Consider the following 19495-nt stretch of genomic DNA (forward strand, 5'->3'; position numbering starts at 1 on the left):
CCTGTTGTTCTATGAATAATAATGTCTTTGTCCCAGTTTTAGGAGTCTTGTGTCTTGTCCAGAATCCTTAGAAATGGCAGCCTTCCTTGTTGGTTTGTATATGGGGTGAAATCTACACTCTTTCCATTTCTGACAGTCTTGGCAGTGAGGATGGATGGGGACTGAGCCATCTATAAACAGCCTGTGTGCTTCCTCATCCTAGCAGAAGGAGGCTGACCTGTTGAGATAGCTGGGGCTTATTCAGTCTTCTTAGGCAACTGTAACCTTGTGCCTCCCACTGAGTGGCTGATAAACCCTGATTTTGATCTCCCAGTTCTGGAGGCTCAAAGTGTGAGGTGAGGGTTGTTGTGGACCACTCAGCCTGGTTTCAGGAATTGTAACTCCCTACCCCCTGTGGCTTAAGGATGAGTGAGTGACTACTGTCGGGGCCCGCCAGGCTGCAGGGGATCACGGACAGAGCCCCTACTGTGAAAACGGTGGCGGGACTTGGTTTCTGGTCCCTGGAGCCGGCGGGTATCTTGACATCTTCCGGACCTTCTCCTTCTCAGCCTTGAAGGAAAGAACAAGGTCTTGGCATGTGCGTCATGTTCCAGGAAAGAGATAATCTTGAGGACACTGCTATCTGTGGGCTAATGTTCTCAGGATGTGAGAACATCTTGCCCTCTTGATAGCCTTCGGGAATGTACAAACTTTTGTAAAACAGCATTGTTCTCAGGCCACTGTAGTTCTGCATATAAGCCAGCAGTTCCTTGAATAAACTCGGCATTTGCCAGCCAGGAGCACTTGGACCTCTCCATTATTTTAATTAAGTTAAGTCCATCGCCTCACCTCGCGAACACCTTGCTGCCACGGGCGGCGGCAGAGTGGCGCCCAAAACAGGGACCCGGAAAAAGGGGGTCAGGGGGGACCAGCAGAGTCCTAATCGCGAGGATAGGGGAGCCCGAGAGGACCGCTGCTACAAGGGGCCCGGTAAGTAAAAAATAAAAGTAGCAGGAAGCAGTATCGGAGAGTTTTTAATCATGGGAAGTTCCCATTCATCAGATCAGGGACTTTTTGAAAAAGTCCTCTGCTCCTTATTGAAGGGGCGAGGCATTACTACCTCTAAGAGTCAAATACATTGTTTTGTAGATTTTATTCAACAAGTTTGCCCTTGGTTCCCGGAAGAAGGTACTATTAATATGGAAACTTGGAAAAAGGTAGGAGAACGTATTCGTGAACACTACCGTGCTCACGGTCCAGAGAAAACTCCTGTTGATGCGTTTTCTTTGTGGACACTAGTAAGAGATTGTCTTAGGGGAGATTCTGAGCTTGAAAAATGGGAACGAGGGACTCGTGGCAGTTTGCCAGCCATTCATTCGGCAGAGGATCTTTCTCGCCCTCTGCCTCCAGTGCCAACTGCTCTGCCTCCTCCGACTTGGGAGGCGCCGCGGTATGAAGAACCTGATCTTAAGGTGGCGACTGATCTTAAGGTGGCGACTGATTTTAAGGTGGCGACTGTTCAATCGGGGCCGCCAAACCCTGATGAAGCAGATTGGGGAGATCTAGCAGGTCAAGCGGAGCCCGGATAGCTCAGTTGGTAGAGCATCAGACTTTTAATCTGAGGGTTCAGGGTTCAAGTCCCTATGTCAAAAGTTTGTGCAACAAGCTATTCAACAAACTCGAGATCAGTTTCCTCTTGCATTAATCATCCATTACATGGATGACATTCTATTAGCTCATGAAAGCGAGTCTTATTTGTATTCAACTTTCCAGCATATACAACAAGCCTTATCCCAATCAGGATTGCAGATCGCTACTGATAAGGTACAAAATACCTATCCATTTTCTTACCTAGGGTATTCATTAAAACCCTCTTCCTTCTCTCCGCAGAAACTAACCATTGATACTTCTCAATTAAAAACTTTACATGATTTTCAAACCTTTCTAGGGGAACTCAATTGGATCCGCCCTTCACTTAAATTATCTACTGGTGACTTAAAACCCTTGTTTAATCTTCTTTTAGGAGACCCTAATCCCTCGTCTCCTAGATCCATGACTCCAGAAGCAAAGAAGGCTTTACAGTCTGTAGAAAATGCTTTATTAACAGCTCAACTCACATATTGTGATATTTCACGACCGTGGTCCTTGATTATTCTTCCTACTACCTTAACCCCAACAGGAGTTTTATATCAAGAAGGTGTATTGCAATGGATCCATGGATCGTCTACTCCAAAGAAAGTTTTGAGTCCCTATCCCTCTCTGGTAGCAGAACGCATCCAGCAAGGGCGCAAAATCTCTCTCCAAGTTTTAGGACATGATCCCACTGTTATTGTTATACCTTATACCGCTGAACAACTTAACTGGCTTCTTAACTTTAACGACATTTTTGCTCTTGCCTTTGAAGGTTTTGCTGGAACCATCTCTCATCATCTGCCCGCTGATAAAATTTTACAATTTGCCCATACTGCACGATTTATTTTTCCTAACATTGTCACTTCTGAACCTTTATCAACTTCCTTTACCCTATTCACAGATGGATCTTCTAATGGACGTGCTGTTCTACTTACTCCTACCAAGCCTCTCATCTGGACCACCCCTTATGTTTCAGCTCAAGAAGTGGAACTGTTTGCTGTCAGCCAAGCTCTTGCCCTATATAATCAACCATTTAATCTTTACACAGATAGCCAATATGTTGTTCGAGCTATGGCTGTTTTAGAAACTGTTCCTTTAATTCATACCTCTAATCATACGATTTCTCAGCTTTTCTCAGATATTCAACAACTTTTACAGAAACGACAGTTTCCCTGTTTCATTGGTCACATTCGAGGACATTCCTCCCTTCCTGGACCCCTTGCCCATGGTAATCAAACTGCAGATACTTTTACGCAAATTTTCCTTTCACAGGAGCAAAAGGCTACATCTTCTCATGCCCTGCATCATCAATCTGCTCGCTCTCTTCGTTATCAATTCCGTCTCACCCGAGAAGCTGCCCGTCAAATTGTTAAATCATGTTCTACGTGCGCTCAGCTTCTCCCCGTGCCTCATTATGGTATCAACCCTCGTGGTCTTAAACCCAATGATCTTTGGCAGATGGACGTTACCCATTGCCCAGCGTTTGGACGATTACGTTACTTACATGTCACCGTTGATACCTGTTCTCATTTTATCTGCGCTTCTCCTCTCACAGGTGAAAATGTACGCAATGTTATTACTCACCTTCTCTTTTGTTTTTCAATCCTTGGAGTTCCTAAGGTCTTGAAGACAGATAATGCCCCAGCGTATACTAGTAAAAGTTTCGCTTCTTTTTGTGCTTCATTTCAGATTTTACATAAAACAGGTATACCTCACAACCCACAAGGACAAGGTATCATTGAACGTACTCATCTTTCCCTCAAACATCAGTTCTCTAAATTAAAAGGGGGGAGATGGTATGATCCTCATTCTCCTAAACTGTTAGTGTCACATTCCTTATTTGTTCTTAACTTTTTAACTTTGGATGCAGAAGGACGCTCCGCGGCTGATCGGCATTGGGGGCCGCGTATGCGACATTACCCGTTGGTTTATTGGAGAGACCCCATAGATGGCTCTCGTCATGGACCTGACCCAGTTTTAGTTTGGGGCAGGGGGCATGTTTGTGTTTTTCCAACAGACGCAGAAGCCCCTCGTTGGCTTCCTGAACGTTGTGTCCGACATGCCCAGAAGCAAAACGAACCGGCTGCGGGGACGGCTAGCACGCTTGACGATGCAGCCTCGCCTCAGCCACCCGGAGCGAGCTCGGAGAAGACGCCAACGTCTGGCGATTTTGCTGAGCCTTTTGTGGATGCTGAGGATTCAAGTGAAGACTGAGGAATATTGGGCTTTTGTCCCTAATCCTCCAATGATGCATCCTGTGACCTGGAACGATAATGACTTTGTTCCTGTTTATGTTAACAATACTAAAGTTTTAGGACCTCCTTCTATAGGACATGTTATCCCAATATCTACGCTTTATAACTACACAGGATTATCTACTACTTTGCCCATCTGTTTTTCATTAGACAATAATAACTGCACTCTTATCTCTAGATATGCTGATTGGGATGGGAATTTCACTAACGGGACTCACTGGGGAGTGGACTTACTATACCTACGACGAAATGTCTCAACTACCATTGTAGGACCAGGAGATCCCCCACCTGATATCCCATTGTGCAAGCAGAAAACACCATCCCCAAGTCAATTGGGACCTGCTTGGAGAATGTGCCATCTCAACTATACCATCTGTGATCAAGGGCTTTGTGACTGGAGTGATTACCGCCCCACAACATTCAGACCAATGAACTTGCTGTATGGCATATGGACTAGAAATAACCGTACATTTCAAAATATGTTATGGAAAGCGGTTGCTGCCCTTCAATATGTCACTGTAGCTAAAAGAGATGTTCAATGGGTTCACCTTGGAGACCAGGACGCTATGAATGTTTCGGGGACTCAGAAAAATGTTTCAATTATTGCTTGCGTTCCAGATCCATATGCTTTTGTAGCCGGAAACGTTCAACTTATATATGATCAAAAGTATAACTTAAGCTGTCATAACTGCTTCCTAACCAACTGTTTAAATGCATCAATGAATGTTACATCATTTGCTGTTATTAAGCAACCTGCCTTCACCTTTCTACCTGTTAACCTAACCATCCCCTGGTTTAATGATCCAGGGTATGCTATTATTAAGGCTACTAACGATTTGATTTTAGCTCGATCAAAAAGATTTATAGGGACGCTTATTGCAGGAATTACCACCTTAATTGCCCTCATTGTGACGGCAACTACAGCTGCTGTTGCCCTAACTGAAAGTGTACAAACAGCAGACTTTGTTAACGAACTAGCACATAATGTCTCTGTTGCCTTCCAGACCCAGGAAGACTGGGACCGAAAAGTAGAACAGAAATTGAACGCCTTGTATGATACTGTTAGAATTGTTGGAGAAGAGTTAAAATCACTTGAGGTTCGATCTTCTCTAAGATGTCATTTCATGTTTTCCCATATATGTGTTACCCCTTTTCCCTACAATTCAACTAAGTTTCCATGGGAAAAGGTTCGCAACCATTTGTTAGGAATTTGGCGCAATTGCAGTTCATCCTTAGACCTTATTACGTTACATAAAGAGATTCAAGATTTGATAAATGCTCCTCCTTTAAACATAGATATTGCTCGAGATGCTCAGAATTTCTTGTCCGCTTTATCTAAGCAGTTTCCCTCTTTTGGACATGTTCTTTATAATTGGATAGGTTTTGGTATCCTCGTTATTTTGCTTTTGTTATGTATACCTTGCATCATTCGGTTTTTTATCAAACAAATCAGTGGCTTGTACATAGACCTCAAAAGACATAAGCTGGACATGACGAGGAATGTGGAGCCGGTTCGATATATAAAATAAAGGAGGGGGAGATGTCGGGGCCCGCCAGGCCGCAGGGGATCACGGACAGAGCCCCCACTGTGAAAACGGTGGCGGGACTTGGTTTCTGGTCCCTGGAGCCGGCGGGTATCTTGACATCTTCCGGACCTTCTCCTTCTCAGCCTTGAAGGCAGGAACAAGGTCTTGGCATGTGCGTCATGTTCCAGGAAAGAGATAATCTTGAGGACACTGCTATCTGTGGGCAAATGTTCTCAGAATGTGAGAACATCTTGCCCTCTTGATAGCCTTCGGTAATGTACAAACTTTTGTAAAACAGCATTGTTCTCGGGCCACTGTAGTTCTGCATATAAGCCAGCAGTTTCTTGAATAAACTTGCCATTTGCCGCCAGGAGCACATGGACCTCTCCATTATTTTAATTAAGTTAAGTCCATCGCCTCACTTCGCGACCACCTTGCTGCCGCGGGCGTCGGCAGACTACCTCTGGAATGTGAGCTGCAGGAGACAAAGCTTGTCTCTGGTAGCAAATGCTACCTCAGTTTCCTCCCTGCCCCCAAAGCATGGTCAGACAGGTAAGACCCCTCAGAGGAGGGGCAACCTAGGCTAGACACCACTTGGGAGGCCATCATGGAAGGACTGGGGTGGGGCTGCAGCAAAAAGCAATGGACTCTTGCCCTGCCCCCTCATCCCACCCCAGCTTTGACAAAGCTGGAGTTCCTACGTTCTCTGGGAGAAGTGCTTCCTGACTCTAATCCCCTTAAGCCTGAATACCTGATGGGGAGGGGTGCAGCTCCTTGCCTTGCTATAGTGTGTCCTGGGGAAAAATCTGGCATCACAAAGACTTCCTGATAAACTTGTGAAATCTGCTCTGCTAAGAGTGCTTTCATTCATATGTTAAGGGTTTGAGCAGGAAACTCTAAAACTCTGTTCCTGACAGCCTCTGACTCAAACTAAGCCGACAGATTTCTTTGAAATGTTATCTACTGTTTGATCCTTGCCACCCTTTATTCCTGTGTATTAAAACCCAATAAAAGCCCTTGGAGGAAGGGGCTCAACACATTTTTCCCCTGAGAAACTGGCCTCTGCTCATGGCCTCTTTCCCCTGAGAAACTGGCCACTGCTCAAGGCCTTTTTCCCCTGGGAAGCTGGCCACTTCTCCTCCCCCAAGCAGATCACATCATGTCTCAGTCATGTTTACTCCCATCCATGGCATATGGCGGGGGAGGGGGGGGTGACTTGCAAGGAAAGTAGCCCTCACAGAGGGTACTGCATAGTCAGAGGAGGGCCCTTGTCTGGGTGGCAGACCTCACATTATATCTGCACAAAGGAGAGGAAATTCTCTCAGGCATCTCCCAGGCATCCAGCAGTGAAGGATCCCCAGTTCCATCCACAAGAATGGTGTTCTCATGGCCTCAACACTTCCCAATGGCTTCACCTCCTATTTGCATGACTTGGGAGGTCAGGTTTCAACATGTAAAATTTGTGGGACACACATGGATCATAGAAGGACCGCTTGGGAAAAGGTAACATTCTTTTGTTTCTACATCAGAATATAATAGGGATTACATGGGACATGCCTGTGCTTCCCCAGCCCCTTAGTGCCAGGGGGGATTATCCCAGGCAGTGAGGTCAGGTTAAGAAGTGTTAGTGAGACAAAGTATCCTGTTACCTGTGACCAGAGGGTGGGTCAGAATTTAGATCAAGTGCTGCCAGCCTCTGATATATATCAGTTGTTGGCATATAGTTGGCATATAGTCCAGTTTGTTGGCATATAGTTGTTTGTAGTATCTTCTTTCCTTTGTTTCTGCAGTGTCAGTTGTCACTTCTCTTTCATTTCCAATTTTATTTGTGTCCTCTCTATTTTTCTTTTTTAAATATATTTTATTGAAAATGCCATTACATATTTTTTTCTTGATGAGCTTAATTAAATGTTCATTGGTCTTGCTTATCTTTTGAAAGAACCAGCTCTTGGTTTCATTGATCTTTTGTTTTGATTTTTTAGTCTCTACATCATTTATTTCTGCTCTGATGTTTATTATTTCCTTCCTTCTACTTACTCTGGGCTTTGTTTGTTGTTTTTCTAGTTTGTTTAGGTATAGGGTTATATTGTTTATATGAGATTTTCCTTTCTTCTTGAGGTAAGCCTGTAATGCTATTAACTTCTCTCACAGGACTGCTTTCGCCATGTCCCACAGATTTGGGGTTGTTCTGTGTTCATTTCCATTTGTATCCTTATAATCATTGTTTTAAACTCTAAATCTGGTATTTTGGTTGCTTCCATTTTATCTCTTTTTTTTTTCTGGGGATTTCCCTTGTTCTTCCATTTGGGTGTATTTCTTTGTCTCCCTATTCTGTCTGCATTTTCCTCTTTGTCTCTGTGTTTTAGGCAGATCTCCTGTGACTCTCAAGCTTGTCATAAGGTCTTGCTGATGTAAGTGTATTGTAGGTCTCAGTGGCACAATCTTCTAGATCACCTGAAGTGTTTCTTTTGTGAATGATGTGCCCTCTCCTGTTGTAGTTGAATCTTGAGTGCTGTTGGCCTGTTTGTGGGTAGAGTTTTACCCTTGAGTGCTGGCTGACTGTAAGGATAGACTTTGTTCATTGCGTGTGAGCCAGTGTTCAGGGGCTGTCCCCCAAAGCAGAGTTGTTTTTGGCAGGGTCTGGTGCCTGCATGTGTCTGCCGTTTATGTGGCTAGCTGGGTTGTACTCTGGTGTGGTTTGGAGCCCACCACTGGTTGTGTTGGTTTGGGGCCCCTTTGGCTGGGAATTCAGTGCAGGTCGGTGTCAGATGTCCTGTGTAACTGGCCTTGGGCTACCTATGTGGAGCTACCATGCTAATCACTGTGTCTGTGTCTACTGGGCCTGAGGGTGTGTAGGGGAGGGGGCAGGCTGTGTACCAGGATTGGTTTTCTGGCACCCTGAGCTGGAGGCAGGTCGGTAAAAATCCATGTCCACCTGTCAGCTACTTTGCCAGCCTGTCCTGGGCTAATATTGCCTAGACTTCCTCCAGAGCCTTATGAAGAAAGACTGTAGAGTGGGCCCAAGCTGGCTGCATCCCACTGACCCTTCCACCGGGCTCAAGCTTGATAGGGCAGGGTGACCAGTTTGGGAGGATATGGCCAGTGGGTCCCCTACTCAGTGGAAGAATGTGGCTCTTACTCCAGAGCCACACCTGAGTGGAGTTGCTGTTCCCCTACGAACCAGTCTCTGCTAGAATCTGTAACTCCGGCTTCCTCAGGATGAGTGTACCACAGGTTCAGGTTAGGCTTAGACAGCTGTCCCCACTGCAGGAGCAAGCTTGGCAGGATGGGGTTACCAGAACTTGGGAAAATAGGTCAAGAAGGCCTTCCATTGTAGGTAGTACTCGCTGGGCTACACGTGGGGGGCAAACTGTACGTCTCTCATTAGCTCTGTAGTCATGGCTGCTTGAGTCTCGGACTGGAGCCTCTGCCTGAGATAAACTCTGAATGTCTCAGTCCTGAGTGGAGTTGCTATTCCCCTATGAACCTGAGCCCAGAATGATGGGATCAGGGGAGCTCATAAAAACACATCAAGGCAGCCCTACAATAGGGGGTAGCTCAGGCTAGCGGGAGGGAAGCAAGCTGCATGCTTGCCCCTACCTCGCAGCTGCACAATGCCAGAGACCCTGACAAGGGATTCTTCCCTTGGGGGTGGTGCCTGCCTTTTACACAGCCAGGGTAAAAGATTGGCCCCTGTTCTAAAACCACTCAGTTCACTGAGCATTGAGAGTTTGCCTATAGCTTCTCCAGAAAAAGAACACACCTCAGGTTTCTGTTGGTTACAGCCGACAGTCCTTCCTGCTGGACTTGAGTGTGGCGGAGTGGTGTCTTGGAGTACTGGGTTAGTGCGCTTCCCCCAGCTGGTGCTGTAAGAATAGGAGTCGTCTGCTCGGGAAGGTGGCGCCTGAGGGCAGTGTGGGATGTTGCCCCATGAATGGGACCTTAACCTTAGTAGCCAACCCTTAATCTCTATCCAGAACATGCCACTCATATATTCTCTTTATAGTCTCTGTGTGCCCTGAGTCTCCTTCCTCCTACCAGAGCCGGTGTGAGTGCTCAGACTGAGCTCCTGTGCATTGGCCCTTTAGGAGAGCGCCTGGGATTCTAGCAGACTCCCTCCTCTTTCCAGTGGACAGGGTCCCCACTCAATTTTGCTGGCAGCGCTATGCAGGCTCCTCTTCCCAGCCCTGGTGCTCTGGTTTGGGGTACCGGTGAGGGGTTGAGACCCCACTCTCCTCAGGAGGGGCTTTTGCAGCTGAGATCTCCCTTCAGCTTCTCAGCTACCACATCTGCCTGCTGGGACAAGTCCTCCACATGTCTTTGCCCTTCCTACCAGGCTCGGTGTAGCTTCATTAGATCCTTGGGCATAATGCTTCTGTTCAGTTGTTCTTCCTAATTTGGTCATTCAGGTTGATTGGTCTTTATTTTAATTATAAATCCAGTTTGGCGCCAGAAAAAGGTGTGTGTAGCTTTCATTTACTCTGCAGCCATCTTGGATCCTTTCTCTCCTGCAGATTCCATATGAGGAGACATTGACTTGAGCCAGTGAGTGCAATGATTATGTAATGCTCATTATGACAACATAGTATTCCTGTTACTCGTCCCCATTCTAAATCCTTCTAACATATTTTGAATCATTCTATTTTCTTTGTTCCATATGTAGATGGTGCTGTAGCCGGTTTATAAGGAGACTCAGAAAAAACTCTTTGGTTAAAACTTCCCTATGAAGCAAATGTTCAGTGAAACACCAGATTCACCCTGCCCCTCAGGGATCGAATGTCAATGCTCCCTGCTGTCTGTATCTCATGGCAAATCCTGTCTGCTCCAGGGATCATGGCGAAGAAGAGCCTCTCGCAAACACTCAATAGTCTCCTAAGAGATGCTGGTGAAAACTGGGAGTTGTTCTTGGTAATTGGCAACTGGAAAGAAACTTTTCATAAATACTCTCAGTTCCCAGGCCTGTCAGTGTCAGCGCTGCTACAGATGAAGTGATAATTGCAGCTCAGAGGGGAGGTGAGGTCACCGATTCATAACCCATATCTCAGGGTCTGGCTGCCTCCCTGTTACATGTACTGGCAGCGCTGACTTCACAATGAGCCAGCGTCCAGGCAGCAGGAAGAAGAAGTCAGTGGGTTTTCTCTTTATTGGTCTGAGAGGTAGAGACTGTAAGGGAAGGTATTGCATCAGGAGTGTGGGTAAGTGAACGTACTGCACAAAGGGATCTTGTGTGGGTGAACCTGGGCCAGCACCAAAGCCCAGGGGTCAGGGGCAGAGGGAGGGATTCATGAGGCTTGAGCTGAGCTGGTAAAGACAGATGGGTCACAGAGCTGCTCCAGTCCCTGGAGGCTTCTGATGTGATGTAGTGTGGTCCTCACTCTCAGTCGTGGTCGTTCAGTCCAGGGATCATGAACCTGATTTTTAATGTGCTCAAGGGCTGGAGTTTTAGAGTTCATCTCTCTTCAGTCGACTTTACAGGAGACATAGATGTAATTTTTAGGTTTCTAGAGGTGTACCTGCGTGCTTTTACATCTATAGAAAAGTGTGTTTGACAGTAATTGCCAAAATAGAAATGTATTCTCTGACTCTGGCTATATTATTTGCTAAACATATTTAATAATTGTGTGTATTTTTAGTATGGTGACACATTACCTATCTAAAGAGGCAGCATTTAAAAAATAGAACTTTAAAAATTCAGGCTGAAATATATAATTTGATACTTCTGCTGCTGTTAAATATTATAATACCAATACACAATACATTGTAAATTACATACATATATGTATGCCATGTGTGCCATTTACATATGACTCAAGTTACATAATATGTCATTTACACAATATGTCACTTACACCATATAGAAGTATTTTGTCTTAACATTTCATTTTTGTATGTTCCTTATATGTTCATATTTTATACAAATCTTGCCTTATTGCTAAGAATCTTATTTTACTGTTATTAATAGATATGTATATAATCTGAAATGAATAACAATTTTATTTCTACATACACTGTTTATTAGATATATGCTCCTTGTTCTATAGTTCTTGTAACTTGTGTAATTGAATTTATTTTTCCTGGAATGGAGCACATGAGTCTTTCTGTTGCTCTCCTAATATTGCACCATTCCTGCGTCCATCACACCCAACTTGTCAGGGACGGGTACCTGCACTTTATTCTGCAGTCAGTGCATCTGCATTCTATGAAGATCTCTGAAGCTTTATTCAAAGTTTATAGTTGCCTATAGATTAAGTTTTCATAATGAAAATAAGTGGACACTGACATTGCCAAAAATTTAAAGTAAAATACCACCAACGGGGTTTGAAATGACAGAGTTTAAAAACAGTTGGATTCTCTGAAGAACACAGGTAATGAGTATGTTAGTATGTTATGGGTTTAAATTCGTTGTTTTGTTAGCAGCACAGCCAGCATCAAGTCCTCACTATGCCCCTAACCAGTGTGTGATCTCAGACAAAACCTTTAACCTCTCTGCGCAAATTGGGTCCTCACCTTTATAAGAAATGCAGTAGTGTCTGCCTCTTGAACTTGTGAGGGATAACAAAGTTATTTTGTGTGCGGCCTTTGTAGCAGTGAGTATGCTGTTTTAAGTGTTCTTAAATGGCTACACATTCACTTGGAAGCCTCTAAATGGCATAAAAAGTTTAACTCAGTATTTCAGGTAGGAATTTTTGATAAGTGGAGACAATTAAGTGGGTTCAACAGACATGATACGTGTGCCTTGTGCCTCCTTTTCCCATGCAGGGTCCTCTTATTCAGAAGACAAAAACCAGTCACTGAGAACAGACAGCGGGTCCATCAGGAATTTGGCAGTAGGAATGATCTCCTTGCTACAGACAATAATTGGAGTCCTGGGGAATTTCTCTCTGCTTTATCATTATGTCTTCCTTTATTTCACTGGGTGCAGGCTGAGGCCTGCAGATTTGATTGTCAACAGCCTGATTGTGGCCAATTCTTTGGTTCTGTTCTCTAGTGGAATCACCTTTACCAAGAAATATTTTGGGTCATACGACCATCTCAGTGATTTTGGATGCAAATTTATTTCCTATGTGCGTGCAGTGGGCAGGGGTATGTCCATTGGCAGCACCTGCCTCCTGAGCCTCTTCCAGACCATCACCATCAGCCCCATGAACTCCAGGTGGGCAGGGCTTAAACGAAAAGCTCCCAAGTACATTGTGGCTTCTGTTTTCCTGTACTGGATCCTGCAAATGCTGGTAAATGTCATTTTTCTTATGCATATGTCTAGTACTTTGAGCAACGAAAACATCAGAAACAGAAAAGTGTTCAGATTCTGTTCCTATATTTATCTTAATGAAACCATGACCGCATTATATACAGTGTTGTTGTTAACATTCCCTGATTTTGTATGTTTTGTGCTCACGCTTTGGGCCAGCGGCTTCACAGTCTTCCTCCTGCACAGACACAAACAGAGGGTCCAACACATTCACAGGACCCCCACCTCCTCCCAATCCTCCCCAGAGTCCAGAGCTGCCAAAACCATTCTTCTCCTGGTGAGCACCTTTGTCTTTTTGAACACTTTTTCTTTCACCTTTCACATTGTTTTCACTGTTGTAAGCAATCCCAGCTCGTTTCTCCTTGACATCTATCTATTACTCACTCTGAGTTTCCCCACTGTCAGTCCCTTTCTGATCATAAGCCGTGACTCCAGTGTCTCCAGGCGAAGCTTTGCCTGGATAAAAAATGCAAAATTCCCTAATTTTATGAGAAATATGTAAATTTTATTCATTTTAAAACTATGAAGCTTAAATTATAAGTCAGTTAGATTGCATGTATGTTAAATTTATCAAATGGAATATTCCAGGAGAGAACTAGGCAAGAAATGTAAGCAAAATACATGAAAAAAAAATCAGCAGGTGGCTGGTTCCTGCTGAAGCTGGAGCCATAGGTTTCGGAAGGAAATTCAGTCTGTAAGGAAGGTTGTGGGGAGCTAGTTATGCTCTTGTACATGACCCCTTTGGAGAGGTGGTGGGCATTTATTAGAAATATGATGTTATAAATGGATGAGCTTGTAAATAACTTTTATATAGATGACCAGATTGAGCTGAACAGGGACAGAGGAGAGCATGAAATTACATTTTAGCTGATGTTTTCACCACATCAGGCAAGTGACAGTTTTATTTATTTATTTGATTATTTATTTATTTTTAGAGAGGGAGGGAGAAAGAGAGGGAAAGAAACATCAGTGTGTGGTTGCCTCTTGTGCGCCCCCTACTGGGGACCTGGTCAAACAACCCAGGTATGTTACCTGACTGGGATTCGAGCCAGTGACCCTTTGATTTGCAGGCTGGCACTCAATCCACTGAGCCACACCAGCAGGGGTGAGCTGAGTGACAATTTTAAAAGACATGAATTGCATGGAAATGGACCCACAGGAGGCAGATGTTTTCTTTGTGAAGATGCTCTGGGCATGTTGGCAGAAGGAGGTCTGGCAGTACAAACTTGTCTCCAAAGTCATTACATTAATTCATGGTGGGGGCTTTTGTTAAATTTGGAACAGTCTAATGAGAGCCATTTGAAAGGAACAACAGGTATGTGTAATTTGTGGCCTCCTGATTTCCAAAAAGCAAAGTGGATATTTTCTCAATTGCCTGACAGGTTTTTTTTTTTTGTATTTACATTCTTAAACTCATGCGAAGTGTTGATAATTCACAATTTGAGAAAGAAATGAATTATTTCAACTAATGGGTATATATCTTTTTTAAAGTATATTTTATTGATTATGCTATTGTAGCTCTCCCAGTATTTCTTCCTTTATCCCCCCTCTACCCTGCACCCCCCAACCCTCCAGCATTCTTCCCCCTTAGTCCATGTCCCTGGGTTGTACATTTAAGTCCTTTGAATTCTCTGTTTCCTATACCATTTTTGACTTCTTGCCATCTATTTAATGCCTGCCAATTATGCTTCTTCTTCCCTGTACCATTTCTCCTCTATTCCTCCCATCCCCCTCCCCACTGAAAACCTTCCATGTGATGTCCATTTCTCTGATTCTGTTCCTCTATTGTTTGTTTTGTTTTTCTTTTTCTTTGTTTAGGTTTATTTGTTGGTAGTTGTGAATTTGTTGTCATTTTACTGTTCATATTTTTTATTTTCTTTTTCTTAGATTTTTCTTTTTTCTTAGATTTTCTTTTTCTTTTGATTTTCTTTTTCTTAACATTTCATATAATAAGGGGTTGGTGATGATGAATGACCTTATCTGGGAAGCACATTATCTGCCCTTCCATTCTAAATGAGAGCTTTGCTGGATAGAGTAATCTTGGATGTATATCCTTTTCGTGTCTTGGAATACTTTGAGTTTATTCAGCCTCTTGCCTGCAAGGTTTCTTTTGAGAAATCAGCTGATAGCTTTATGAACACTTTTTGTAGGTAACTCTTTCNAAATTTCCTAATTTTATGAGAAATATGTAAATTTTATTCATTTTAAAACTATGAAGCTTAAATTATAAGCTTCATAAACTATGAAGCTTTGCTGGATAGAGTAATCTTGGATGTATATCCTTACTTTTCATGTCTTGGAATACTTTGAGTTTTTTCAGCCTCTTGCCTGCAAGGTTTCTTTTGAGAAATCAGCTGATAGCTTTATGAACACTTTTTGTAGGTAACTCTTTCCTTTCCTTTTACGCTTTTAAGATGTTCTCTTTGTCTTTAATTTTAGGTAACTTAATGATGGTGTGCCTTGGTGTGTTCCTCTTTGGGTCCAATTTATTGAGGACTCTCTGGTCTTCCTGCACTTCTAGGAAGTCTATTTCCTTTGCCAGATTGGGGAAGTTTCCTTCATCATTTGTTCAAATAAGTTTTCAATTTCTTGCTGTTGTTCTTCTCTTTCTGGCACCCCTATAATTTGCATATTGGAATGTTTCAGGTTGTCCCAAAGGTTTGTAAAAGTCTCTTCACTTTTTCAAATTCTTGTTTCTTCATTTTGTTCCTGTTGGATGTTTATTTTTTTCCTTTTGTTCCAACTCACTGCTTTGAGTCCTGGTTTCCTACCTGTCACTGTTGGTTCCCTGAACATTCTGCTTTATTTTACCCTGGGTATCCTTCATTTGTTTTTTCATTTGTTGGCCAAGCTCAATCAGTTCAGTAAGCATTTTGATTACCAGGGCTTTAAATTCAACATCAGATAGGTTGGCTATCTCCTCATCGTTTAGCTCTCTTTTTGAAGCTTTACTCTGTTCTTTCATTTGGGCCATACTTTTTTGTTGGTGCAGCTGGTAGGTTGTAAGGGGGTGGGGCCTTAGGTATTCACCCAGTCACAGCAACCCTCTTTGCTACCCTGTGGGGCTGCCTGTCGGGGAGGGGCCAGAGAGAAACTGTGCAGCTCGCCTGCTCATCTCTAGCCTACTTTTCTGCTATTTTTCTGGTGAGACTGGGAGCTTCTCCTACCACCACAGCCGCTGTAGCCCATAGCAGCCAGCTTCACCCCCAAGGTGTGCTGCATTGCTGGGGTTTTTGTGAGTCAGCCTGTGCAGTCTACCACCTTACTGGGCTGGTTGTTCTGGTTGATTTTTTCTTTGATTCCTTTGTTGTCAGAGTTCCATACAGTTTGATTTTCTGGCACTTTTGGTTTTTTATTATTTTCAGACTGGTTATTATCCTCCTTTTGGTTGTACAAGGAAGTGAAGAGTCTCTACCTGTGCCTTCATCTCAGCTGGAACTCTCCTGTTAGATTTTTAATATAAATCTACATTACTATTATATACTAGTTTGAAGGCATACTAGTTTGAAGACTCATTGAAGCTGTAACATGTATCACAATTTAATTTTTTATAGGGTTGAATAATATTCCGTTGCATGTATATATAATGCTTTCTTTATTCATTCCTCCATCAGTGGACATTTCATTTAGTTCCATATTTTGGCTATTGGAAATCATGCTTCTGTGAGCATTGGTAGAAAAATACATATCAGGAATTACTGCTTTCAGTTCTTTAGGGTGTATACCTAGAAGTGAAATTTCTGGGTTATATGTTTATTCTATGTTCATTTTTTTGAGGAACCATTCATAATATTTTCCTAACAGCTGCACTCTTTCACATTTCCGCCAGCAATATTCAAAGGTTTTAATTCTTCTGTATTTTACAAACACTTGTTATTTTTATTTTTTGTTTTATATTAGGAGTTCTAATGGGTGTTACACACGGTGCTTTTGATTTGCATTTTATTAATGACCAAGTTTACATTAAATATCTCATGTGTTTTTTGGCCACCTGTATATTTTCTCTAGAAGAATGTCTATTTACTTTTACCTGCTTTTTGTCTGGGTTTTCTGTCTTGTTGAATTATAAGAGTTATTTACATACTCTGAATACTGGATTCTTATTAGATACATGATTTGGAAATATTTTCCCCATTCATTCCCTGGGCTCTTTTTACTTTCTTGGTGGTGTTTATAAATGTACAAAAGTTTGTAATTTTGATGTAGTCCAACTTATTTCTTTCTGTTATTGCCTGCACTTTTGTTGTCATACCTAAGGAACCATTGTGAAATCCAATGTCATGAAGATGTACCCTGCTATTTGCTTCTAAAAGTTTATAGATTTAGCTCTTCTATTTTACTCATTTTTACAATTAGCTCTTCATTGCCATCATCTTTTTTGTTCCTATGACACCCTGTACACTTCATCCTCCCAGATCCCAATTCCCTTACTCCCTTAACTTCCTTGCACATTTGCCCCTTGTGATCTTAAGTCTGACATTGCTCTTTAACCCCTAAGCAATATTCTTTTAAAAAAATGTTTTATTTATTTATTTATTTTTAGAGAGAGGGGAAGGGAGGGTGAAAGAGCAAGAAACATCAGTGTGTGGTTGCCTCTCACACACCCCCTCCTGGGGACCTGGCCTGCAACTCAGGCATGTGCCCTGATGGGGAATTGAACTAGAGACCCTTTGCTTTGCAGTCCAGTGCTCAATCCACTGAGCCACACCAGATGGGGCCCTAAGCAACATTCTTTTGCCTTTTATGCCTCTGACTTTTCTGAGCATTCTACCCCACACTTCCAGACTCTGCCCCACCATCTTACCCCAATCCTCCAATTTTATTGTTTCTCTTCTTATGCTATTCCATCACACATCCACACACTGTAACTTCCCAAACACTCCAGTGCTAAACAGTGGCTACTGCCCATTTCTAACAAATGTCCTGTAGGTAGGAGTGTTCGCACAGATCAAGCTCTGAGTCAGGTGACATAAAGAAAAACCATGAGAATGGAACATTTCATCGTACTGCCAGATAGGATACATAGTGGAATCTCGCTGGAAATTGGATCTGGGGTCGTTCCCAAGACATTCCGCCTCTAGTGGGTGCTAGGTTGCTGATCTTCACTGTTACTGTTTTTGCCAAGTGGTTGGTTTTCAGGGGTACCTTGAAGCTGAAGAGATGGGGTTAGAGTGCATTACAGTGCTACAAGGCTCACTGTGGGTGAATGTGTGGATTTAATCAGCTGCTCAACAGGGGCAACGACTGGCCTCTAAGCAGGATCTCAAAACTGGGTCAATGGTATCACTCTTCCCCCCACAACCCCCACTGTTCAGTCTAGCAGATTCCAACCTTTCAGGCCAACTCCATCTCTCTACTCTTCTTTTGGGATCCTATAATTTCACTTCCTTTCTCTCACCATATAAACGTATTCTTTGGGATATCTCTGTTTATTCTACATATAACTCAGATGACAACTGATGATGCTGGCTTTCACCTACCAGTTCCACCGTCCTGAGAGGCTGAAGTTTTCACAGGAGTTTGTGCTGATTTCCTATAGTTTTCATTATCAAGATCTCCTGTGCTCTCAACTCAGCCATCCCCATAGAATTAGCTGTTGTCTTGTATAAGCACAAATATAAAAGTCGAGCTCTCCTGTGAATATTCCCAAAATAAACCACTTTCACAGAAAAATACATTGATAAATGTTGCCTTTTTGAAGATACTGTAAGACTGAAAGAGAGGTATCAGGACACCCTAGGACAGACAATTTAATATTCTTTTATAACAATAGTTTCATTTTCCAAGGTTCCTCTGGGCTTCTGTACCTGTGAGGCCTCTTGGACCTTCCCCATCTGGAATCTTCTCTCCTCCCTCTGGGACCTCCTGAGAATAACTTACAGTTCTTACCATCCTAATATAGACTAGTTAGCTCTTTCAAGTCTACAGCCTAACCCAGTTGACTAAATGTATTGTGATTTAGAAATTAGGTAAGCTTTTCCTTTAGTATAGTCTGTCTTCTTAATAGTTAGAGTTCTCACAATCTTTCTACCCATGCATCTACCTACTTATCAGTTATGTATCTGCCTTGTTTTGAATCACACCTATGGTTATTTCAGGCCCTGTGAACATTTGAATTTAGCTTCTACATTTAGAGATAGTGGCAGAATACATGAGATTCCTAGATTAAAAAGAGAGGACTTCATTACTAATGGCACAAATGACAAAATAAATATCCTGACTGGAAGTTTCCTTCTCCGCCCCCACCCCTTGGTTCCATTTGGAGTGCAACAGAAAGAACCAGGTGAATGTTCACACGCAGTGGGTTTGCATCACACATGAGGAAGCCTGAATATAGGAAAACCCAATTTTTAGAGGGGACTGCTAGGAAACCTGCTGCACTCTTTGAAGACATTATTTGTATTGTCCTATCCTGTTCCAGAGGGTAACACTAATCCCTATTTGTTAAGGTTCTTGTTTATACAAACATCTCAGAAAACACAATTTGAAACAAAAGCGCTCCATACCTCTATCTACAAATCATACACATAGATGAGAAACCTATGGAGAATTGTCTTCCAAAAATACCCAACACTCATGTTTTTGACTGCATAGTTCTTGGCACAATTTTTCCATGAATAGATCACTTGTTCCAACACTGATTAAACTGTCAAAGGGCTGGGATCAAAGCCACTTAATTTATTTCAAGCAACATTTGATTAAGATTACTGTTAACAGGGACTGGACAAAAGAAGGTGAAGGGATTAGCCAAAGAACATACATGCATGACCCATAAACACAGACAATAGTATGGTGATGGCCTGAGGGAAAAGGAGACTTAGGCTGGGTGTGGAAATGGGCAAAGGTGGGGGGAT

General features: G+C 42.9%; 1 protein-coding gene across 1 annotated transcript; it reads left to right on the forward strand.

Annotated features, from left to right (window-relative positions):
* Positions 1 to 10516: 10516 nt before the first annotated feature.
* On the forward strand, positions 10517 to 13143 carry LOC118999853 (vomeronasal type-1 receptor 4-like). Its single transcript, XM_037064607.1, has 2 exons — positions 10517 to 10587; positions 12152 to 13143. The coding sequence occupies exon 2, from the start codon at positions 12226 to 12228 to the stop codon at positions 13141 to 13143; it is 918 nt and encodes a 305-aa protein (XP_036920502.1). The 5' UTR covers positions 10517 to 10587; positions 12152 to 12225.
* The last annotated feature ends 6352 nt before the right edge of the window (positions 13144 to 19495 follow it).

The sequence above is a fragment of the Sturnira hondurensis genome, unplaced genomic scaffold, assembly GCF_014824575.4.
Source record: "Sturnira hondurensis isolate 20B ecotype Veracruz unplaced genomic scaffold, ASM1482457v3 Scaffold0015508, whole genome shotgun sequence".
Classification (NCBI taxonomy): Eukaryota; Metazoa; Chordata; class Mammalia; order Chiroptera; family Phyllostomidae; genus Sturnira; species Sturnira hondurensis.

Excerpts from the sequence above, each read along its gene's own strand:
- LOC118999853 (XM_037064607.1), top strand. The coding sequence starts at position 12,226 with ATGATCTCCTTGCTACAGACAATAATTGGAGTCCTGGGGAATTTCTCT.